General features: G+C 38.0%; 1 protein-coding gene across 1 annotated transcript in view; it reads right to left on the bottom strand.

The window, feature by feature from the left end:
- The window catches only part of LOC149079515 (uncharacterized), a 263,269-nt gene continuing 239,580 nt past the window's right edge, over nt 1–23,689 (bottom strand). Inside the window, exons 8-13 of the mRNA XM_089240164.1 lie at nt 10,810–10,891; nt 10,024–10,177; nt 7,248–7,530; nt 5,320–5,502; nt 5,090–5,223; nt 1–796 (exon numbers count right to left, since the gene is read on the bottom strand). Of these exons, the coding sequence (XP_089096290.1) occupies nt 5,114–5,223; nt 5,320–5,502; nt 7,248–7,530; nt 10,024–10,177; nt 10,810–10,891 (812 nt within the window). The 3' untranslated portion in view covers nt 1–796; nt 5,090–5,113. The remainder of the gene's footprint in view (nt 797–5,089; nt 5,224–5,319; nt 5,503–7,247; nt 7,531–10,023; nt 10,178–10,809; nt 10,892–23,689) is intronic.

The raw sequence follows: 23,689 nt of genomic DNA on the forward strand, positions 1-23,689 counted from the left end.
TTTTCGAACCAAAAGGAAAACATTTATTAAAAAGAAAATAAATAAAACAAGCGACGTCTGTGTCTGTCTACAAGGAACCCTACATTGTCTTTCTTTTTTGTTTCTTTTCCTCCAAAACAAACACAAAATTAACATTTCTTCTTTGCTATCCCCCGGAGACTTGAACATTCTCCACACAAAAAATAAGAGAAAAAATACAAGACATTCAACATACACCAACGTGTTTCGAAACAAAAAAAAAATAACTTAAGACATTTTTCCCGCTCAAAAAAACACAAAAACACACATACAATAATTTAAAAAAGAATAAGTTATACTAAAAAAAAAAAAATTGTTAAATTAAAACAAATTAGCATAAACGTAAAAACAAAACAGTCTACGTGGAAATTTCAAAAAAATGGACTATCATATATTGTATGTCATACTATATAAGGAAGGAATGGACTGATTCATAATTTTTTTTTGTTTGCAGCGTTTTTTCGTCCATGAAGCGTCCGTTTCTCTTGTTGCGGCGAAATCCTTCAGAGAAATGTTCGATTTCGGTGCCACACGATTACGTGAACACAACCGCGGTTTATTCAAAGTCCTCTCGATAAACGTCTGGAATCTAGAAAATGTCGTCCATCTTGGGGAAACAAAAGTCTTCAGTCTTGAGGAGATAATGATGTGCTTGTGTTGTGTGTATTGTCTGTTTTAATTCTCTCTCTCTCCGTATGGTAATGTGTCCTTTGTGACGATTTTGTGAGTTGATGCCAATCCCGTTTTTATCTCATCCGTTCGGGAAAAAAAGCGGCATCTAAAATGAAAGTAAAGCATCAATCAATTAGACTGCGAATCTAAATTAATTCATATAGCATTTATTTTTGGCACAATCAATGAAAATTCCTTCAAAATATTTTCCTTTTGTTTTTTAGATTTGGGTTTAATACGTAGTTTAGTCCAGTTTTTCTTAAGCTTTTTTTAATTAAATTGATTTATCACTCATGCTGTTATGCATTCAAGAAGTACTGCTCCAATCCGGAAGCAACAATTCAGTTGAAGGTTTTTAACAGCTGGCTGATGCGAATATATATTTAGGAAAGAGAGAAAATTCAACTGCCCTTGCAGGGAATCGCACGAACCCTCGTTCTTTTTATTTTCCGGGTGAACGCCCTAGACCTTTAGACTACAAAGTGGGTGGCGACTCATTCTCCGATAAGTTCGCCATCTGGTGGCAGGGTCAGCAATTGTGAGCTTTGGCCTGAGTTAGGTCCGACCGTCCATAAACGGTCCCTTTCAGTGCACACGAACTCCAAGGAAAGATTGAGGCATTCGTTGCCTCTGCAGTCGATTCCCCGCAAGGGCACAGTTGAGTTTTCTCTTTCCTAAATATATCTTCGCATCAGCCAGCTGTTAAAGACCTTCGTATGGATAGCGAAGAGTGGTAGATAGAACCGCTCACAACCCCGGACTGATGCAAAGCACCTTACTTCCGAAAGAAGTGTGGAAAAGACTTGTGAGCAAGAAAGTAGTAGTAGTTGGCATATTGAAGTGGGAAGCGAAGAGTGACATCATCTTCGGACAATTAATTCACTTGGTTGTTTTTTCTGTATGTAATACGACATCAATGCAGAAAAAACAAAACGATACAGTCAGACCTCGTTATAAAGTTGAGAAAATACAGAAAAATACTTTGTACTAAATGAATTTTGTATTAAACCAACGAAACAGAAATCGATTATGTCAACCGTAAAAAATATTTACTTCTTATTAAGTGTAAATTATATTGTGCAAGTTTTTGTTTCGAGGGGGTTCGACTATACTCTAATTTTAGCATAAAGTTCATTCGAATCTTTTTGAAATTACCACGCAATGTGTATTTTTAAGTTTTTCCTCCTTATTGGATATGCTTTTAAACAGTAAACTTTCAGTTTCGTACAGAAACCAAAATAATTAAAAAAAAAAAGGTGTGCAATTGATTCTATGAGAGGCCTTTACATGTGGTAGTTGGTAAATTGAAGAATTTCGGTTCAAGCTAAAACTGATGATATAAAATAGTTTTGATTGCATTAATATATCGGTACATAATTTCACTAAAATTAACTTCACTGGAAATGGTGGAGGAAAATATTTAGGACATTTTTCTTGTTTCATAGAGCATAAATGCGTCGTAGAATTTTTTAGGGCATAAATGCATTTTTCATGGAGCATGTTTAAACAGTTCTAAGGTCATAAAAATCCTAGCCCTAATTATATAACTGACACAATATATTCCCTGTATCGATTTCCCCGAAGTCTAAGTGGGTGGCCCGAATTTATGACTAATGAGTCCAGCTAAAGAGTATACCTTGAGAAGTCCGTGTAGATCAGACCCTGTGGTCAGTATGAAGCTGAGTTGAGTGCTTGCATTTAAGTCAATGGGCGATTGGTTGCTAGTAAAACCAAGGTATTTGATTGGCCAATTCGAATCTTTTTTGAAGTTACCACGCGATGTGTATTTGATCGCTTACGTGACATTGGAGAAATGACTGAAGCCCCATTAAAATGTCATATATTTTTTATGAACCAGGCTTTCTTCCGATTTTAATAAACTAATGGAAATAAGAAAAAATGTGTTCCGTGAGAGAAACAACTTTACAAATATCTGGAGCCTGTCATTGCTAAAATGAAAAGCTCTGAAAAAGTCGAAATATATCTCGTTAATGAGGTTAGAGGGTTAAGCCACGTTGATACAATCTGTGGTCTAATATTGACAATGATAATTTTGAACGCGACTCGTGTAATTTTTTCCCGTGAAGCATCAATTACAATTTCGGTTTTTCTATTCGAGAAGATCTTGCTGACCCTTACTTCTTAAGATCAACACCAAACCACTTTTTTGATTGGGTTCCGGTTAAAAAGCACATCTAAGGCTAGCGAAACTGTTAATGTTTTTGAGTAGCCAAGCAGATAAGAGTTCATCGTTCGAATCTCATTCGATATCTCGTTCTTCTCTCTTATATCCATTTTTATGCATAATTCATTGCCCCCAAACACCACATAAAAACGAACTTTGGCTTTTATTATCACCCCTGAATTATATTGACCTCGGTTTTCATTTTCAATCATACCAGATACAACCAGAAACAGCAGCAGCAGAATCACAACGGCACGAACTGACCATCGCTGTTCAATCAGTGATAATCTGAGGCTGATGGAACTCATGTGGCCGAAATAAAATGGTTTTTTAGAGGAATAAAAACCAAACTCGAGGACGATTTCAACCCTTCGGGTTCTCTTTCTCGCATGGCACGAGAATGAATGAGAGTAGATATGTATACATAATGTATGAAGCGTGACTGGGACGATGCCAGTTTGTCACGATTAGGATGTTACAATCCAACCACGATATAAAGCCATCTTTCTGAAAGGCCATTACGAGCGGAACAATCTGCGATATTTCTAGGTTCTTCTTTCGCAATAATTGAGGTTACGGTTACCTTTTCGAATTCGAGAGAAAGTACGGTAACGTAAAAGAATATTAATGGGACACCGGGGAGTGTGCAATATGGTCTTTTTACTCTCGAGTTAGTATTGCACTTTGAAATATCATGTGGCGAGTGTTACTCTGATTCGGGATGGTTTTCGTGCCTCGAGGACTCGTACACGTTCGGTCTTCCTTTCCTATAGGATTTGATTTCAGTTTGGAAATGGTTCTCCTCAAGTGTAGTCATGATTCCTAAAAACTATTGATTATATCATCATACTCGTCTTGTAAAATTTATTTATGAATGTAGCTTATTTTCATTAATAGGAAATGTCAAATTGAAGTCACGATCTAAGATTAGTGGGATATAAAGAAAGTTTACACTATCTCTATCTAAAACGAAATAAACTCTAACCAAAGTTACATGTAATAGTCTTCTAGGTTCAGGAAAGCCAATGATAGATTTTCACGCCATTTGTACAGTGTTAAGTTTTCTTTAGAGCAGTGTGGTTAACAGGAACTGCTGACCACACTGCCCTGACCACAAATTTCCTGTTTCTCAACCTTTCTAAAAACAAGAACCAGTAAAATGCTCGAAACGATTCGATGGACCACTTGCCACTTATTACGGGACATTCCTGTAATTTATGTTGTTTATTATTTAAGCATTTGCCCAGTTTTTTTTAACGATACTTATTTGAATTTGTAGTTCTTACTAAAGTCGTAGGTAGGTAGCAAGCGCGCACACGTGCAGTTTTCATCGTATAAATTACGATAACTATGGCAGAAATCGTGAATATTCATATCATTATTTGCCAAGTTTTTTTTTTGTATTTCAATTACGATTGTGCCTACTCTTGACAATGCTTTTGATGGCGATTGGCAAAGTCACGGATTACTATTTAAGATCCCAGTATACCGTAAATTTATCAATGAAATATGGTCATCGGATCATTAGAATGCTTTTTTCTTAGGTGATGTACATTTTTGTTGATAAATAACTGTGATTTGTATAAAAACCCTTTACTTCCATACCCTTCAGCAATTTTAGCAGTAATTAGCAAATTGAATTTAAAGCAAAAAATTGCGATTTTTGATCGATTTTTTAGTGATATCCCGTGTTTAAGATCGAAATTTCCTGCATTCACCTCGATAATAAATGGGGGAACTTATGTATGAACCCGTATGGATATTACTAATATCAATTACAACACGTGTGAATAATTTTATCAAATCTGCGTGCGGACCACCTATACCATCGTCGTGGACCACCTTTAGTCCGCGGACCATAGGTGTCCGTTAGAAGTATCAAGAAAGTCGCTCCACATTGAAAGGTCAGTAAGCCTCATTTTCTCATGTCCAAGTGGAGCATTTGCACAGGTCCCAAAACTAAAACAAAACACATTGAGACACAAATTATCTTTAACCCCAGTCACGGAAGCCTTTTAATTTCCAAGTCGGGCCCTCGCAGGTCACCCATATTTTTGTGTGGGGTGGGAAGTGAGGTTTCAAAATGCTAGAAAGGCGCGTCATATTTAGGCGGCTCCCCCGAAAAAAAAACGGACGACTGTGCCTGTTATTTAATCACATCTAAGAACTTTTCTAACGCCCTACATATAGGCGTATACATTACTCCATACTCACCGGTGTACGGTACAAAGTTTATGCCTAATAGTGCCTGGTTTGTGGACGTGGGAGGTTATACACAGAGTCGTATGGCGTGATGTCGGATCGGTAGGGATTGTCTATGGCGTACTGCTCCGAACAACTGTTTTCTCCTGGAACAAATTAAAAAATAATATTATATAACTATTGATGCTATTAACGTCAACGTCAATACGTGTTAAGCTTATTGTCAGCATGAATTTACTCACGTCTTAAATTGTAGATCATATCCGTGCTTCTACTACTTCCAGTAGCAACGTATTTCCTCCTGCTGGACCTTCGGTGCCAGATGAAAGTGTATGCCAAAAGCACCACGAGCTGCGCCACCAGAAATAGCGAGCAAGATATGACCAAACCGGCCATATTCAGGCAAGTCGACGACGCCCCGTCACCTAGAATCGAACAAAGAGGAATATCAATAATGACGTATAGGGTGGAAACCAATCTTCAGACGATCGCGTGCAATGATCCTAAAAGCTATTACATATAGAGCGATTCAAATGCACTTAGACAGTAGGAGAAAAGAGATTGTAGTGCATGTACATCACGCATAAAATACGAGAATAAAAGAAAAAAAAAACCCTTTTATTCCTCAAAGGGCTATGGTATATCCAGACAAAGTGAACTCAAGGTAAGGGGAATGATCGATGGCCCGAGTAGTAGCCACAAGATAAACAGTAGCAGTCCTGACAGGTGTAAGATGAAGCACCACTAAAAGATTCCATGGGATCATTTCCCAGCAGGTTGCGTGTCTATATCCTTTACTTCATGCGAAATCCTCCCCATATACGCTCTTTTATAACTACACGCTATCGGAATAGAGCTTATACGTAAGTGTTACCGTTTCTTTTTCCCAACTAGTGCAACGTTAACGTGATTTTTAGATGCGGGGGGTAAAAGCAGATGTTCGCGTTCAGTCATTCGCACAGGAATCGGGAAATTCTTTAGGAAGGTGTATTCAGGTATAGGAATATGATGTCCGACGGGTCTTCTAGCGAAAACCAAAATGGGGAATTAATTATTCCGTGTAAGTTTGAGCAAAGGGAAAACTATCTCGAGAAACAGCGTTTCGGTTGACCCCTTTCATGTACAGGCCTTTGGCAACAAATTTGGGACGATTTATATTTGCAGTATTGGTGATGGTACTAGAAAAAGGATTAATTGTTCGCAAAACGTGTTGGAGAAAAATGGGAAGGAGGAAGAACGAAAGCGAGAAAGAAATGGGAGGGGGGGGGACAGTACAGTATAGCCCCGTTCACATGTGCAAAAATTGCGGTAGCATTGGGAGTTTTAGCACCCGCTTGACGATTTTTTTTCTTCGTAAGGAAAGAAATGGGGATCAGTCATTGGTGGATATTCTTGAAGAGGGTTTTAAACCCGCCTTTGCTATTTCCCATGTGAACGGAGCTTATAAATAAGTAGGTGAGAGAGTACTCTTTTACTCTCACCCTCTATTTTTCATCCTCCCATATGTGTTCTTTTATCTTTTCTTCTCCCTGTTATATACATGGCAGGGTGATCATGAAATAACTATGCTGATATACCAGCCCCTAGCGGCTGCCATCCAACGAATGCGAAGAGACTTCGGAAAAATTTGAAGGAATCTCCCGACCGAGTGTCTACGGCACGAACCCCTTGGTGTGTTTTCTTTGTCTGCGTCCTGCCCCTGCATTTATGGTGCTACAGGTGTACCGTTTTAACGACATTTGTTTTTTTTTTTGATACTCTGATTATTTTGCGAAGCTTAAAAATGGGTGTTGCAATTGGAATGTTTCGAAATTTTGTTGATATCGTAACCGCGAGAGCTAGGGTTTAGTCCCCCCCCCCCCCTTACATCCTCAAGCGCAAATCAGCATCCAAATTTGTTGATTTTAGTGACCGCTGACTCGTATATCGGCAAAGTTGTTTTATCACCACCTCGTATATGCATAGTAGATGCATTATAATACATGGGGGAAAAATCACTATATAGGAGTAAAGAACTTACGGGGAGGAAAAATAACTACTTCCTTTCATGTTTTACAATGATGCTTCCTGATGGTAAAAAAAAAAAAAAACAGGGAGAGCTGGAATGAATTTCTTCTACTTGAGTTTGGACGAGATATCTCGTTCGTGATCGTTAAGGGGTTAAACTGACCTTTCCTGTTCGAGATGTTTTCGTCTTCCGGGTTAATCTGGTCTAAGATCATGTCTTTCTCGAAGCCGAACTTGTCCCTGATTTGGATTGTCTTCACCACGATGAGCTCATCTTCTGACGATTTCTCTTTCAGGGCACCCTCCCCGTCAACTTCTTCATGACCGAACATGGCGTCGACTTCTTCCATTCCGTCGCCTTGAGTTTTCCTCTTCCTCCTCTTCTTGCCCATCGACTCCATTTTCAGGCTGCTACTTCCCTCGAAGGAGCTTACGTGACATTGGACCTGGATAAGGAAAAAAAAACGATATACATGTGAAAAGAATCAAACGTTATATTCATCCAGAGAACTTTGAATGATTGAAATCAAATCGGACGGCACCCGTAATTTTACTACCACGTGTCGTGAGAGCATTTTCTTATTTTCAGTTCTTTTAATGAATCAATAGACTCAAACATTCCGTTTTTTTCTGCTCTCTTTTGCCGATCCACGGCCGGGCAGATTTATTATCTTCGGAAAAAGCCTTTTTGAAGTTCCATACACACCAAACAGGAACGGCTCGAGGGTCGCGTGCGGCTGTACGGGATGCCACTGTAAGAAGGGCGTCGAGTCAGGGATGGAGAAGGAAAATATAATTGACCAACAAGTTTGATATAAAAACCGTCTTAAAAGTTCAAACTAGGAATGATTAGACGGAATAAAATGAAAGTTATGTCAGTGTATTGAGATCGGGTGAAAATTTTGCGGCATTTTCAGTTATTCAGGCGCGGCTTCACGCCGGAGGGACACCGAAAAGATGGTACTTTCGGGTGAAATTTTTCTCAAAACATTTATTTTCACACGGTGACTGCCATCAAATCATATGTGGTTCCCAACTTCAAGGCGCGAATGCGAGCCGATCTCCCCGTTGAAAAGTCTCGCCACAGAGAGTAACAGGCCTAAAACGTTACAAATACTCAATCATTACACTTCACTCACCATTTGAAGTATAGATGGCAGCACTGAAATATCAGACACAACACTAGTTACACACTCAGACTGTTAAGTGCATTCACTTTGTTCCAGACTTTGCCACGAAGCTGGGCTGGAAGAGATCTCGGCAACAGGATAAGTCCGGTGGCAGAGACCCTGGCGTTCATTCATTCGTTGCCATCAAATCATAAATAATCTTCTGTGTGATTCCTAAGAAATTCCACAAGTTGTGTGTGTGTGTGTGACGTGATAACATTTCACCTATCAGGAACTAGAACTTATGGACAGAGTTGGTTTTCGGTGAAGTACGATGTAGCAATTTAAAACCAAATTGATTCTTTTTCATGCTGCATTGGGGCGTAAATCTTACGCACCAAAATACCGTTTAATGTTTTTTTTTTGTTTTCCGCAGCATGTTTGAAAAAGTGATTTTGCGGCAAACATAAAAATATGTTAACCGATATTTTGGCGTATTTAATTTAAAACTGGTGTGTCGTATAAAAATAAACTATAAAATGTATCTCATTATTACGGTCCGCAAGTAGAAAAACGATGAAGAATATTAATACGCGTGTCTTATACTTCTTATACTGTTGGGAGGTCCGGCCGAAAAGATCTGTAGACCCTAAGTTTTTCTGCTATCAGGTGCCTCCAAGGGCCAGAAGCTGGTGAGTGTTGTACACTTTGAGCGACTTTTGTTGGATTTCCATTATGATTATACTTTGAGAGTGACTTACGAGTTCAGTTATTTATGAAGAGAGATGAAGTATGTTTTGTTTTTCATTTTAATTGATTTTTAACTTGATCACAGTCAAAATCGGAGTTGAATTGTTTGAAATTGTTTGATTAATGGTTTTTAAACGTGGTTGGTGTGGATAATTGATTAAAGTTAAATTGCGGACTATGACGTCAATGCGTGATGGTTCATTTTTATTGTATATACGCTCGTGGTTTGATATCGCGAAAATATTTTCATCAACTGTACAGATGCGGAACACTTTCATATCCAGCGTATTATCAGTGAGACGATGTTTCCCAAAGTAAGTCCAAAGGAAAAAATGTAATATATCTTTTAATGTTATCAATGAGATTGAATAAGTAATGCAGCCACGATATTGCATAGAATATTAAAATATCGAGAGATGTTCCCAAGACGAAAGCGTAAATGCCCTGAATGGGACCAAGTATTCCTCACAATATCTCGAAGACATTCGAAGCAAACATAGAAGTTTTTTTTTTTCCCGAGGAGAAATAAAAAAAGGAAACCTGGAGCGAATGATCACGTATGTTGGCATATTGGAACCGAAGAAAGAATTAAGGCTCCAGACTTTCTTTTCTGCTTCAACGTTAATATTTACCGAGTACGAAAGTTTGTTTGGTGAGACTTTTGTATGTCCAAGCGGGACAATGAGAAACCACATAATGCCACGGAGAAGAGAGAGAGACTTTCTTTTTTTATTCCAGGGATTTGTCCCAACGGGATTCGTTTAAGGGAAAATCAAATGAAATCTGCCTCTTGCTGAGCAAACTGGATGAGTCTTTCTCTAATTCTATTTTGAGACAAATCTTCCTGAAGTAGCGTGATTTCTGTTAGGGCCTTAGACATTCAACATTGATTGCGAATTGTTTTCAGGTAGAGAAGTATTAAGAAATGTATAAATTTTTCTGGAGACTGATTCAATAAATTCTGGGCTAGTTATTACACTATTTTGATGCTAAAATCGAAGATTACGAAAAAAGTTCTAGATGTTTTGATAACTTTACGAATTTTTTTTTTTATTGAAAACGTGACTTATGGAAACTTACCGGTTCACATGCCGACAAGCACGGTGTCACTAAAGCTTTGAACTGGACGATTTCAGACGTTGGGAACTTGAAAGCATCAAATGCTGCCTCAAGTGTCTTGCTGTCTCTTCTGAGACGAGTCACTGCACCCATCACCAGAGTATCTGTAGGACAGCTATGGAGGAAATAGACATTAGATATGTATACTTTCACCTATTCCTATGCTAAAACCTAATCTTTCCCACTTCAAGGAACCACAAAATTTTCCACAATACATATGCTCAAATTATAACTTCCTGTTAGTTCTAAGAATATAACACATTTTATTTAGGTCCGTGTGAAATATGATTAAAAAAATTACGGTAGACTGTGTCGAGACACGTCCGCAAGTTAAGTAATAGCTTCTTGGCCATATATCACGTTATTTTGAGAAAAATGAAAAAAATTCACAATTTTTGGACCACAATTATCTCAAATACTTCTTTTTGGCTTTTATTTAACTATATTTTTTTGTAGAACTTGCTAACACAAATCGCACACCTCATATTTAAGGTGATAGCAGGACTGGGTCTTAAGTCATAAACATTAGTCTAATGAAACTAAGTTGGACATTAGTCCAACGAAATATTGGGCTAATATCCAATATTTCGTTGAAACATTGTTTCATAGTTTCTATAGATAAGGTAATTCACATGTGTTGTATAAAAGCTATCTGGATTCAAAGTGTGACCTATTTTCATGAAGCTCAAAAATTGTGCCAATTTATGATCAGGCGTATTCATGTCAAAGTATATAATTTCAACTCACCCAAGTGCATCTATGAGAAGGATTTCACTGCTATCAAGGCCATCCATTGCGACCAATTCACGTACGAATATCTCGTATGGACCTAAATAAGAAAGAAGACGGGACAAAAAAGAAAAATGTTAACCTAAATTTTATTCAAAAACTTGCGTGATGTTGAATTTTATAACTGGATGAAACAAAAGAAAATTAATATATATCATTGCCATAAAGTATTTTTTTCCTTGGGGGAAAAATTGCAGATAACTGGAAACTTTGCTTAGGAGAAGAAAAAAGTTGCATTTCATTGGAAACAATGCTTAGGGAAGAAAGTTGCAGACAACTGGAAACTGTGATTAATATATATAACCGCCATTTACGATCAGGGACGTAATATTGCATCCAAACGCCAGTGGAATAAATTCACTCTGACTGTTTCTTCAACCTTTTTTATTCACGGCGACGGTTTAGTGCAACCATATGAAACAAAGATGTGGGTGTGTCTTACCTCCTCTGTCCCCCCCCCCCCACACCATCGTGATATCTCAACGAGATAACGATCAACTGAGATAACGATGACATATAATCTTTCTCGGAACTAATCCTTCTATTATATACTGTACATAGAAGTGAGAAAGAGAACAAGTAAAAAAACTACAAAACAAGTTTGTAGGTGAGGGCGAAAAAGCAAAAGGCACTGAACTCTTATCTATTTATCTATATACTGTTCCATCTCACTCTTATTTCTTTTTCTTTCTTCCTTTTTTAGCATGGAACAAGGCTACCACATTTATCCCTTATACATCTGATACAGATCAAATTTATACCTAGCATCTTGTACGCGAAGGGAGGAAAAAGTTGCAGATAACTGGATTGTGTAATCAAGTAGAAAAAGTTGCAGATAACTCAGAACTATGCTTAGGGCAAAAAGATGCGGATAACTGGAAAGTGTTATTGAGGTAAAAAAGTTGCAGATAACTAGAAACAATACTTGAGTGGGAAAAAGTTGTGGATGACTGGAAACTATGCTTATATACGACAAAAAATTGCTGATAACTCCTAACTGCGCTGAAAGCAAACGTTGCAGAGAAGAAACTATGCTTAGGGCAAAAAGTTGCAGATAACTAGAAACAATGCTTGAGTGGGAAAAAGTTGTGGAAAACTGGAAACTATGCTTATATACGACAAAAAATTGCCGATAACTCGTAACTGCGTTGAAAGCAAACGTTGCAGGGAAGAAACTATGCTTAGGGCAAAAAGTTGCAGATAACTGGAAGCTATGCTAAAAGGAAAAAGTAGAAGATACCAGAAAACCATGCTCTAGGGAGGGGGGAACTAAAAACTATGGTAGAGGAAAAAAAAATGATAAAGGAGAAAAAGTGAAATTATTCTATTATTTACAATGAATTATTTCTATTATCGCTATATTTTTGGTTTAGAAATTGTCTTATCAAAAGAACTTTGGGAAGCTTTAAATACAATATGTCATTTCCTGGAAATATTAAATTTAATGAACTCAGTAAACTCCAATCACATATAATATATTTCTACTTGACGCTGCGAGAAACATATCACAGGGAAATAGCAGTGCTTAACCTATGCTTTTTAATGAGCCCGTTAAATTTTCACACCCGAAGAAATCCATACCCTTAAAACTGATTAAAATGAGCAGAATTTCTCTTGCGAGTGCGAAACGTCCCTAAAGTATGCAAAATTATTTTATCGCGATCATATTGTCTCTCATTATATTGCGTGATGTAAAATTCACTCGTCGATTTTCGGCTATTTACGAGGTATTTCAAAGTAACGACGAACGCCATTTTGTCAAATTTTACTAATAAAACGCAAGACAAATTCCGTCATAAACTCGGTAGATGAAAGAAAATGAAGTGATTTTCAAAGCGGACTAGCAGTATAGTGACACCAGTATGAACTGATATTTATTGCCGTTGTTGAGGGAGTGGGGGGGGGGGGGGTGATACTTTCACCAACCCCCTTACCAGTTGAGAGCAGTCGGGCAAGTCTGATGACGGTTAATTACCTCCATTTTCGCTAACGTTTCACAACAAGGGAATTCCCACCGTCGAAATATTTCCTACTCCTCCTCTACTTTAAGACAAGTAAAACAACGACTTCCATACACCAGGCATACATACTCGTACAAACAACACTACCGAATGGGAAAAGGAGCGAAAATGATGGACGGATACAAGTGGACTGTTTCACATTGCACCGAGAAGTCCGAAGGTGTGTGTTATATGAGCATTACAGTTACCAAAATCCCATTAAGGCGCATTCTTTCGAGGCGTGGGAGGGCGGCTGTTTTCTGCTTTTCCGCTCGACGGCGTTAAAAGGATTCAGCCATTGCCGCGTGGGAACCATTAAACGAACGTAACGCGAACAGACGTTGAATAGACCTTTGCCTCAACTCGAGCGAGATGCACACACAAGCTAACGTTGAGTAATTTTCTTTCTAGGCAGACAGACAGACCCATAAAGCGTTTGAGGAATGAGGAAAAGATACTTTCTTGATTCATTAGCCGAAACAATTAATCCCCGCCCTCCCCCCGGAATGCCTCATTATGAATTGTTCGCAGTTCGTGATGGAGGGAAAGACTTAGAATTGAGGAATAGAAAGAAATTTGATCTCCGAGTTTATGGAAATGCAGCCTTATATTTTCTGTTACTTATCTCCAATCCCCAAAAGCACCATACGGTTAGATACCATTTTACCCGCTAATAACAGTGCTCGGGCATTCATTCATACTTGTGTGAACTCAACTCTTACTTATCTATATCTTTTTTCTTTGCCCCTTAACGTAGTTTCTACTTGACTGAAATAAATTCCACCTCATATAGAACTTTATTTCAAACACAGCCTCTATTTATCTCCAAGCTACTTTTCTAATATAGTTATGTTTATCCGTAACTCCCCACACCTCCAGCATCTACTTATCTCCAGTTATTTTCCCTGAAACAGACTCTACGTTTCTATCTACAACATTTTTACCTTCTCACAGCTTCTATATAACTGCAACTTTTGTCCTTGAAAAAAATAACATCTACGTACTTATCTAAAGCTCTTCTCATATATAACATAGATTTCAGTTATCTGCAACTTTTCCCGTCAGCTTATCCCTATATCTTTATATTATTCGCTAACACAAGTACTTGTATAAAACTTTATTTGATATCACATCATTTTCCTCTACTTTTATGTTATCCACTATCGCAAATACATAGCCGTTAAATTAATAACCTAGTAACGGTACGTATTTCACTTTAAGAAAACTTGTGTAGCATGCTCCATTTTTTTTTATATGGTCATTAACTGCCATTTCCGACCATTCAATCATGAACTATCCGGCACAAATTCCTTCATACGGGATAAAACTTTCCACAACCCGGAAACTTGAGAAAACATTTTCTGGTACACTATCGTAAACTTTATAAGAAACTTTTCCACAGAAATTTTATTTTCACATTAAATAGTGAGAAGTAAAATTTATTATTTTTTTCTATTTGAACCATGAGTTTATTCCCCTGGTGATTACGGAACATGAGCTAGATATAGCCTTGGAAAATAAAAATAAAAACTGTAAATCCAGTTATCTCAACGAGTTCAATTCCCACAGTGATCTCCTTTTTTTCCCCACTCACTTCTTCTCAATCCCTTAAAAAAAAAGTGAAAAGAAAATTGGAGAAGAAACGTGACAAAGAACGAGCAAAGGATCAGAGTTTGCTTCATTAGAAAAGGCAGAACTTAAATTTGATTAGAGACAGCTCCTTTAGAGAAAAAGTAAGGCAAAAAGTCCTTTCTCAAGTAAGAATAAAAGTAAATGGTTGGCATTAAGTTCACCCATTTCCGTTTATTTCATTCCACGAGACAAGCGAAAGCTTTTTATACGAGTTACTTTAGGACCTAGGCTTTGGATGACTTGTGATACCAATTTATGTACCGACAAATCGTTTACTCGGCTATTTTAAAGTTAAAGGATTCTTTTGGTATTTATAGGGAGTCTTGTTTCCGTGATTCAGTTTGAACTGAGCCTATCTAAAACTGGAGAACTGATATATAAGAACAAACTATTCTGCAGAGACTTTCGTTGTTAGTAGCAATTTAGGTTGTTTCTTTCTTTATCGGCACTGATATTTGTTGCAGTGAGTGTTGTTATTTAAATATGAATTTTACTTTAAGGGATGTCTCAGAACTCTAAGCCAAAATGAGTTGAACAACTTTTGTGATGATACCTATGGTCACAAATGACTTTTTTGTTTAGCGCATGCCAATACGAAGTTTAAGCCACTGCCGCCAAAAAGGGGAAAACTACCTGAAGCAACAACAAAATAAAAGGGGAAAAATATTTTCACAGCACAAAATATAACATGTTTGAGGGGAAAAAAGGAAAGACATTTTTCCCCCTTTGTGATTGTTTTCGACAGGAAAGATTTCCTGTCGCTTCTTAAGATGTGATCAAGGTTGCGTATTCTGGTGACTTCTGAAATGGGAAAATGCCGTAATCCCCGAATAAGTGGGTTTCACTTCAAAAATTGTTTGCCCTGATGTGTTTTATCAGCCCTCTCGTTTCGGCGGTGGGGTTCTGGGGACCACCCTGTATTATTGCTCGTAGTGGAATGTACACGGGAAAGTCAATGAGTAATAAATTAATGTGAGATGTTTGAAAATCGAAGTAAGTCCTTTCAACGTACGGGGTGATGGTATTTCCAGCTTCATAATATTTATTTAGCAGTTACTATCAGAGGTGCCGATACGAAGATATCACTGATGAAGGAGGGGGTTGTCAGACGTCCTGTATACATGAGACCCAAAGTATAGGGAAGGGTCTTCCGTGTAAGTGAAGACTTATAGTAGATTGCGCAATCATTTTTGAATTATTTCAGGGAGGGGCCCTCAAAGTGATTTGAGCCCTGAGGTTTCAGCGTCTATGATTACTAAGTAACGGCCTAGCAGTAGGCATTCATAGTTAAGAATCATAATGAGGAAGGTACTTAAGGACAGCGTGATGGAAGAGCAGATTGCTGCTGTTCGTTTTTTTTTTTTTAATCAAGAGGACTCCCTGCGAAAGGTAGTTACAAGAAATGATTCTTGTTTATGGAAAGAAGTCTTTGCCGCATTAAGTGGTGCCCAAAAGTTCACCACCAAAGGTGGGGAGTCGAGAAAGTTTGAAGTGGGTGTCACTGTAAGCATCGTGCCCTTCAGCAAAAAATTCAAGTTTGAAGCAAACTCAGCTGGTAAAGTTATGATAACTTTACAGTGAATTAGCAATTATTAAATGCACTATTACTACTACTACTACAGAGAAATGTTTACCGATTCGATGCATGACGAAACGTGTTGGGTGTGAGACCCTAAACACTTTTTTGTTGTCTGAATAACGCGTTTCATGTTCTATTGGTGCCCCCATCTGCCTTCCATATTTGAAGAGAAGGTGGTAGATTACTGAATTTTCGTGAAAGAAAAGTTGTTTCGAAGGTCTGCCTGCTGTGCGCGAAGAGACCTTTTCAAACGAAGGTACTACTAAATCATTTCCGTAATCGAGGTGTGAATATGAGTGCTGAATTGTATTGTTATGGTTCTCCTTGTTCTAGGCTCTGCCACAATAACAAAGCAAGTGGTTTCGTTAGTGGGATAAGTCCGGAGACAGAGTTGTGGTGTTCATGTCATGTAATGACAGAAGATGTTCTCCAGAAGCTTTGGACTGCGATTTGAAGAAATAATCATAGACCTAAAAAAATACCGCTTCATCTCAATAGACTTCGTACAGCACACTCACTACAGGAGATAATTAAAAAACCACAACATCCTCCTGAAAGCTCAATCTAAGCCTTAGGTGATTCCCACCTGATAGTCTGCTAACAAATCGTCTTGGATGCAATGGACTTTACAGATGATGCTCTTTAACATGAGTTCCTAATGTGGGGGATCTTAATCTTTAGCGCTCCATGGCAGGGTCGTCTTAAGAGCATCATAGGCCCCCGGGCCAAATGATTTTTCTGAGGCTCTACCAGGCAAATTCTCGAAAATCTCAACTAGGTCTCATTTTTGTGAGGCCTCCTTTTCTCATGAGACCCCCCGGGACGTGCCCGGGTGGGCCCATGCCTTAAGACGGCAGTACTCCATGGACGCTTTACGTCAATAAGACAAAGGCGTATAGTATAGACAAATATGTATAGAGTAACCACATGACCTGTATTTTACAGTACATTTCCGTAATTTTGGACGTCCCAATTTTTTTAAAAAAAATTTCCTGTTTTCTCTCCCATTTTGCATAGGCTTACTTGAACTTCGAAATTAATTGTTTTCACGACATATAATCACAATATAATTCATATCAAATATTTTTTGCCATATAAACATATTCATCGAACGTATTTGTCAAATATATACGTTTTGTCTCTGGTGAATTATAAATTTTCACCCATTGCGTCTTGTGGAAGCTCCCTATGTTACTTCTCGGTATTGGCGATTTCTCAGCAATTTTTAGCGATAACTGACACCTTTACTTGTATTTGACAATTTTTTTTGCTGTAACTGGAAATTTCTCTTGTCTTTGAAATTTTTTTTGGATGTACTGTATTTTAGCAACTCAAGATTGGTATACGAATGAATGAAGTCAGAATGATTTCAATCCTTGAATGCAATTTGCACGTGGTGTTTAATTGGAACGTTTTGATCGATGTAATTTTTTGAATTGCTTTTTGTAGGCTTTCCAACGCTATTCCTATGGAAAACCACCAAATTGGTTCTTCGAAGATTGATTTTGTCACAATCTTTTGCGAATTCCAAATTTAAATAAATTAAATGCAAGCATAAACCTCACGGAAACAATTCCCCTCGAGGCAAAATAAATTAGCAAATAGGAAGTTACATAACGTCCAAAAATTTCGGAAATCCTCAATACAAACGGAAAAACCTCGAAGAATTCCGATTACCGAAGACTAATGTATTCAGTTTGCCTTCGAGCACACAAAATTTCACTGCACACTTTTCTATTTATTTTTTTAAATAAACTTACGATAATTCACGTAAGTCGAATCCGTTAAAACCCTAACGGAAAACATTCTTAAATCTCTAGAAAATTAATACAGAAAAAAAAAAACGTGGTAGAAAATTTGAAAATGGAAATCAGATAAGACAAGACTTTCAGCGCTTATACATTAACCCTAAGATAAAAGATCAGCTGTTTGTGATGCAAATTAGGCCGGAGACGCATCTAACACCAAATACATACGCACAATTGCAATTACCATAGAGGAATTAGAAAAAAAAAATGCAGAATAGAACAGTTCAGCAAACAGTCTCTTGAACGGAATCCGAATTCCATGCAATCCCTAGTGATATAAGAATTCACACACACACACACACAAAAGGATTCCAAGTATTTGACTCCTTCCTCCACCCTTTTTAAATTTCCCGGAAAAACCAATTTAAAGTTCAGGAGTTAGTTGTTAAGTTCGAAGTTGTTTCCTGGAGAATCCTTTTTGTTTGCTATAGACGCGTGTTAAGATTATTTAAGAGTGGGAAAACAGCTAATTAGGTAGATTGGAATATACGATCATTTCTCTGGTGGTGTATTCTGTGTCTCTTTGTGTATGTTTTCCTTTCGAAGGTTCCCTTGGGGGGGTTAACATTGCTGCACGTGCATGTGATTGAAATTACTTTGACGTTATAAGCAAATATTCGCTGGAAAAAACGGATCAGTGACTTTTCGAGTTTCCTGTGTGGATAATTAGTAATTTTTATAATGAGCATGAGAGAATCTAGTCTGTTGATGATGTGAAGGGCTACGATTTTTATGAAATTGAAATCGACAGAATATGCTCCATAAAAAATGCATCCATATCCTAAAAACACTGTTTCCCAAAATGGGAAATATCGCCCCCGATGGGCGACGGAATGGTCCGGAGGGGGGGGGGGGAGAAAGAAGCTACGGATTTAACGTAGGATCCTATGGTTTCACTCGAGTTGGGGGCGATGAGAGAAAAAAATTCTAAAATTCTGATGAAGGGGGCGATGGAACAAGAAGTTTGGGAACTATGCCCTAAAAAGCAGCGGTTCTCAACCTTTTTTGACTCGCGGAAACCTATCCAGGATATAATTTCTATGGCAGAGCCCTGTTTGACTCGAGGAGCCCTTTTTTATATATAATTTTTATGGCAGAACTTTGTAGGCCTATTTGATTTATTTATCTATCAAATTTACTGATTTATGTTGTTTTTCTCGAGTCACCGCGGAGCACCGGTTGAGAACCCCTGCCCTAAAGGAACTAAAATTATGCTTTTACCGTATACATAGGCCGACGATATTTTCTTCAGAAAAATACGAGAAACTGCAGGAAATCACCAATCATTGTCAGAAATAATGCCAAAGGTACATAAATAAAATTGCTAATAGTTGCTAATATTGTCGAAAAATCTCAAATTATTGCCAAAAACGATGTCAAATTTTAAGTAAAATTGCCAAGTATTTCTTCTAAAATCGCCGATTTTGTGAGAAATGAAGCTAGCGAAGAGAGAGGGAGAGAGAATTGTGGGGAAAAAAAATCATTTTTCCATTGTTATGCAGAAATATGCAAAATAATGCTCGAAAATATGTCTTAAATTCTGATGTTCACAAAAAATGCCAGAAAATTATGAAAAATTCTCTATCGCGTAAAAATAGCGAAGTATGCAAAATGCACAAAATATATGCGGTCATAAAAATCCGAGCCCTACTCATCATCATATCATTATTAACCTTGTAGTGCAGGGGTGCTCAACTTTCACGACAGTACAAGTCACTTCACTGGCTTGAAAAAGCGTCGCGAGCCACTTCAGCGGCCTGTGAATGTGCCGCGGGCCGCTTAAGTGCTTCGGAATTGCGCTGCGTGTCACTAAAGAGATTCACACATATGCAACGGGCCACTTGAGTGATATTAAACTGCGCCGCGGGTAACAGAAGTGGTCCATAAATATTCTACGAATTAATCCAGTAATCTGTAAATATCAGCGGGCCACTTCAGTGCTCTGAAATTGTGCCGCGGATCTCTTCATCTATAAATAGGCAACAAGCAATTTTCCGATTCCATTTTTTTCATTATATAAATATGAATTTTCAATGATACTTGAATTATTTCCTCATCAAAAATATGACACTTTATATAAATAGTTATGAATAATGTTTTTCATTGGACAATGAATTTCATTAATTCTGAAATTATTTCCTTATCAAGTAAGAGTTTTCATTGATTCTCAAATAATTTTTCCACTAAATATGAATTCATTATTTCCGATAGAATTTAATATTTTTTCATCAAATATGAATTTTCAGAAATCACTGCTTCCTTAAAAAATCGAACCCCCCCTTAAAAATCACATTGTCCCCTGTAGGGCGCGGACTACATGTTGGGAATCATTTGTATAAATGAAATCAATCCAACAGTCATATTCTAAATCTAAAGCAGGTCTAATCCAAAATGGCTATGAGTAAGCCCGGGATTACAATATAAAAGTTTGATAAAAGATATTTTACAAAACTTGGGGAAAAAACCAATGATACAGTCGAATCCCGTTTTAACGAATACCGTTATAGCGAAAAACTCGTTTTAACGAACGCTTTTCTAATCCTCCCAGATTAGTTTACATATGCACAATGCAAAAACCTGTAACTCCTTTATAACGAAATTTCGTTATAACGAAGGGATTTCTCCGGTCTATTGGAGTTCGTTATAACGGGATTCGACTATAATATTGATTACATTCGCTCGAATGTAACCTTATTGGTTGCATTTTTCAAGTTTTGTACAGCCGAATCCCGTTATAACGAACTCCAAGAGACCGGAGAAATCCCTTTCGTTATAAAGGAATTCAAGGTTTTTGCATTGCGCCTATGTAAACTAATCTGGGAGGATTAGAAAAGTGTTCGTTAAAACGAGATTTTCGCTATAACGGTATTCGTTAAAACGGGATTCGACTTCAAATGAACTTTTATGAAACTTTTACAGTGTAATCCCGGCCTAAAATAAGTACAGCAAAGCCCCTCTTAACGGACACACCTCAGACGCTGTGTCACCCCTCTTGAACGGCTAAATAATAAATTTCCCGTTGCATAATAAAAGTATGCATTTCAAACCCCTCATTAACGATCACCCCTCTTATAGGGACGAATTTTCTGACCCGTCGGTGTCCGCAAAAGAGAGGATTTCACCGTATTTGCACACAAACGGAACGAGATTAATTAGCTAATGAAAAACGCCAGAGGGAAGTTGAAAAATGGAAAAAAAAATTATTATTTCCCTACGTCATGACCTCCTATTTATTATCATTTACGTTTCAGGAAACGCAGTAAGAGAAGGGCCTTAATGACCTGAAGAAGCTCGTCATGTCATGTTTGTTCCCCCTTAATTTTTCATGGGATACAGGGTTTGTGAGGTGTAGGGTTGGGGCCCCCTCGAGATTGATTCATTTTCTCCCAGAGGAACGGAAGGGCATCGATCAAACCATACCCGAGACGACATGAGAAATGGGCTCCGGTGCAAGAAACATTAATATTCGTCGTAATAACGTATTTTCAAAACGTGGGCGTTCGATATTCATGTAAATACAATTTGTTCAGGAACAGGAACTACTACTATGTATACTATGCATAGGCGAAAAAGTTTACGCTTTTTTTTTCTGCGCTTTTCTTTTTTGTGTAGTTCGTAATGCGAATGACCCGGAAAAATGCACGGGGGGGAAAGAATATTGTTCATAACACACAGTAAATTTCGGAGGTTATGAAAGATGATCATGAGGGTTCTTATGGACATTTGAAGAGACGGGAGGAAAATATTTGCATAGTTTGGCCTTCGATTATGACGGAATATTACGCTGGAGATAGGCGTTTCTTTAGAAAACAGTGTTTGTTCTGTCCTTAACCTCGCTGGTCCGTGGACCTGCGCGGGTTCGTGAAAAAAGTTTCGCTCAGTTCGTATAGCTGTTACGGCGAATGTGATAAATCCGTTCGTTATGCATTATCGTAGAGCAGTGGTTCCCAACCTTTTTCAGTCCGCGTACCCCGAATCCTCCAGACTCCCCCAAATCTGTCTCGACCAGTACAGTTTTCGAAAAACTTCAAAACAAGGTACATGTTGAATAAAATAAAATAAATTCATTTCTTAGCTATTTTTTTTCTTTTTGAAGTAAGCAAACAAATTAACACAAAGATTGGGAAAGAAATTAATGTGATTTTTAGGACTGTATTGAATTACGAAGTTTTGAAAAATTAAGCTCAAAAGAGGATAAATACAAACTCAAATCGCGTTCAATTTGCTTCTATATTAATTTTTTATGTAAATATACGAAGAAAACGTATTGTTCAATAAGCTCCGTGCTAACAAACGGCAACAAATACATTATGGCTTTTCTAGAAAGTTCAACGTATTCTCACCGCGGCAAGCCCAAAAACTGACTAGGTTCGCTATTCCGCCATTGAAGAGGATCTTCAGAGGGGAATCTGATGCGAGCTCTACCAATTTTCCTTTTCTGGAATCAACAATGAACTCGGTTCAAAATAATCTTCCTTGAAAGGATTAGATGTCCACCGATCACCCATTTCCGGCTGTGAAAAATATTCTTCAAACGAGGATTTTAATTCTTCCAAGTGGCCGACTGTTAAGTTTAGCCCAGCTTGTGACAGAAATCGTGAAGTGTTTCAAACACTTCCTAAAAAAAGGGCTACCTCGTGCCGAAGTTCGAACAGCAACGTCAGGACTTAATCCCGGGACAACTACGCCTAACTTCGGTGTGCAAAAGCAAAGCGTTGTGAAGGATGTCAATATCCTCACAATTTAAACAACCTGTAGTTGGTAGGATTCACCTTGACAAAGTTGACAACCTTGACCGCTTCATCAAGAACGTTTCGCTAATTTGGAGGCAACGGTTTCGATGCAGGGATCTGTCTGTGAATATAGTAACGAGTCCATTTCATTTTGTGAGCGACTTCTGCCACGACGGCCTGAGTAGCAACTTTCCGTGGATTTTCCTCCATCTGTTGTGAGCCCAATGCATTTTTGACCATTGAATTCTTCTTTCAACGAAATAATGATTAATTGCTTCAATTAAGTCTTTAACAGTCAAATAAGTACTTAGCAATTACAAGTATCACAGAATATTGCGCAACGTCGGTACTTTCGTCGACTTGGATGGGACAAAAATATTTGGGGCAAAGGTATAAACTCATTATAAGAGCACTTTCCTCTGCAAACATGCATCTGACAGCATATTTTCACCAATAGTGTGTTTTTTCCCCTCGTCTCGCAATACGATAGTTAATCTAGTAGGAGGTCTCGGTAGCTTTGACAGAATCACTTCTGGAAGATTCAAAACATGTTTTCGCGTTTACAGGTTCACGGTATTTCATTTTGGTGTTTCAGTCCGCTTCCGCAAAGATCTAGTTTTTAGCCACTGATCCATAGCGCAAATCACGTGAGTAGTAGGTGCTTGGTAGAAAAGTTGACGTAGAAAATTTGGGGATTAACACGCACACGCCTCAATACAAACGCCCACAACAAAAGTTAAACACAACACGAATTAATTCTTCACTTTTATGTACAGCCCGGCATGTGTCAACAATCAAATCTGAAACGTCGAAGAAAAGTGAGCTGAGGGGAAGGAATTCACGAATCCCGATCATAGGGAGAAGGGAAGGCCGAACCTTCCAGCGGACACAACCCCTCTGTTATAGAAGATTTCATTGATAGGGAAAGGCCAATATATTACAACTGACAATATTAGTAAAAACCTCTACCTACTCTTAAAATTTCTTTTTAATCTTTCTTATTTATTTTGTTCTTTTTTTAGATAGATGGTCGCCATTACCATTTTCTTTTCGCGTACCTCGGGTTGGGAACCGCTGTCGTAGAGC

Source organism: Pholcus phalangioides, unplaced genomic scaffold (genome assembly GCF_987345545.1).
Source record: "Pholcus phalangioides strain wild (caught in Gottingen) unplaced genomic scaffold, Ppha-v1.0 ptg000012l_1, whole genome shotgun sequence".
NCBI classification, from domain to species: Eukaryota; Metazoa; Arthropoda; class Arachnida; order Araneae; family Pholcidae; genus Pholcus; species Pholcus phalangioides.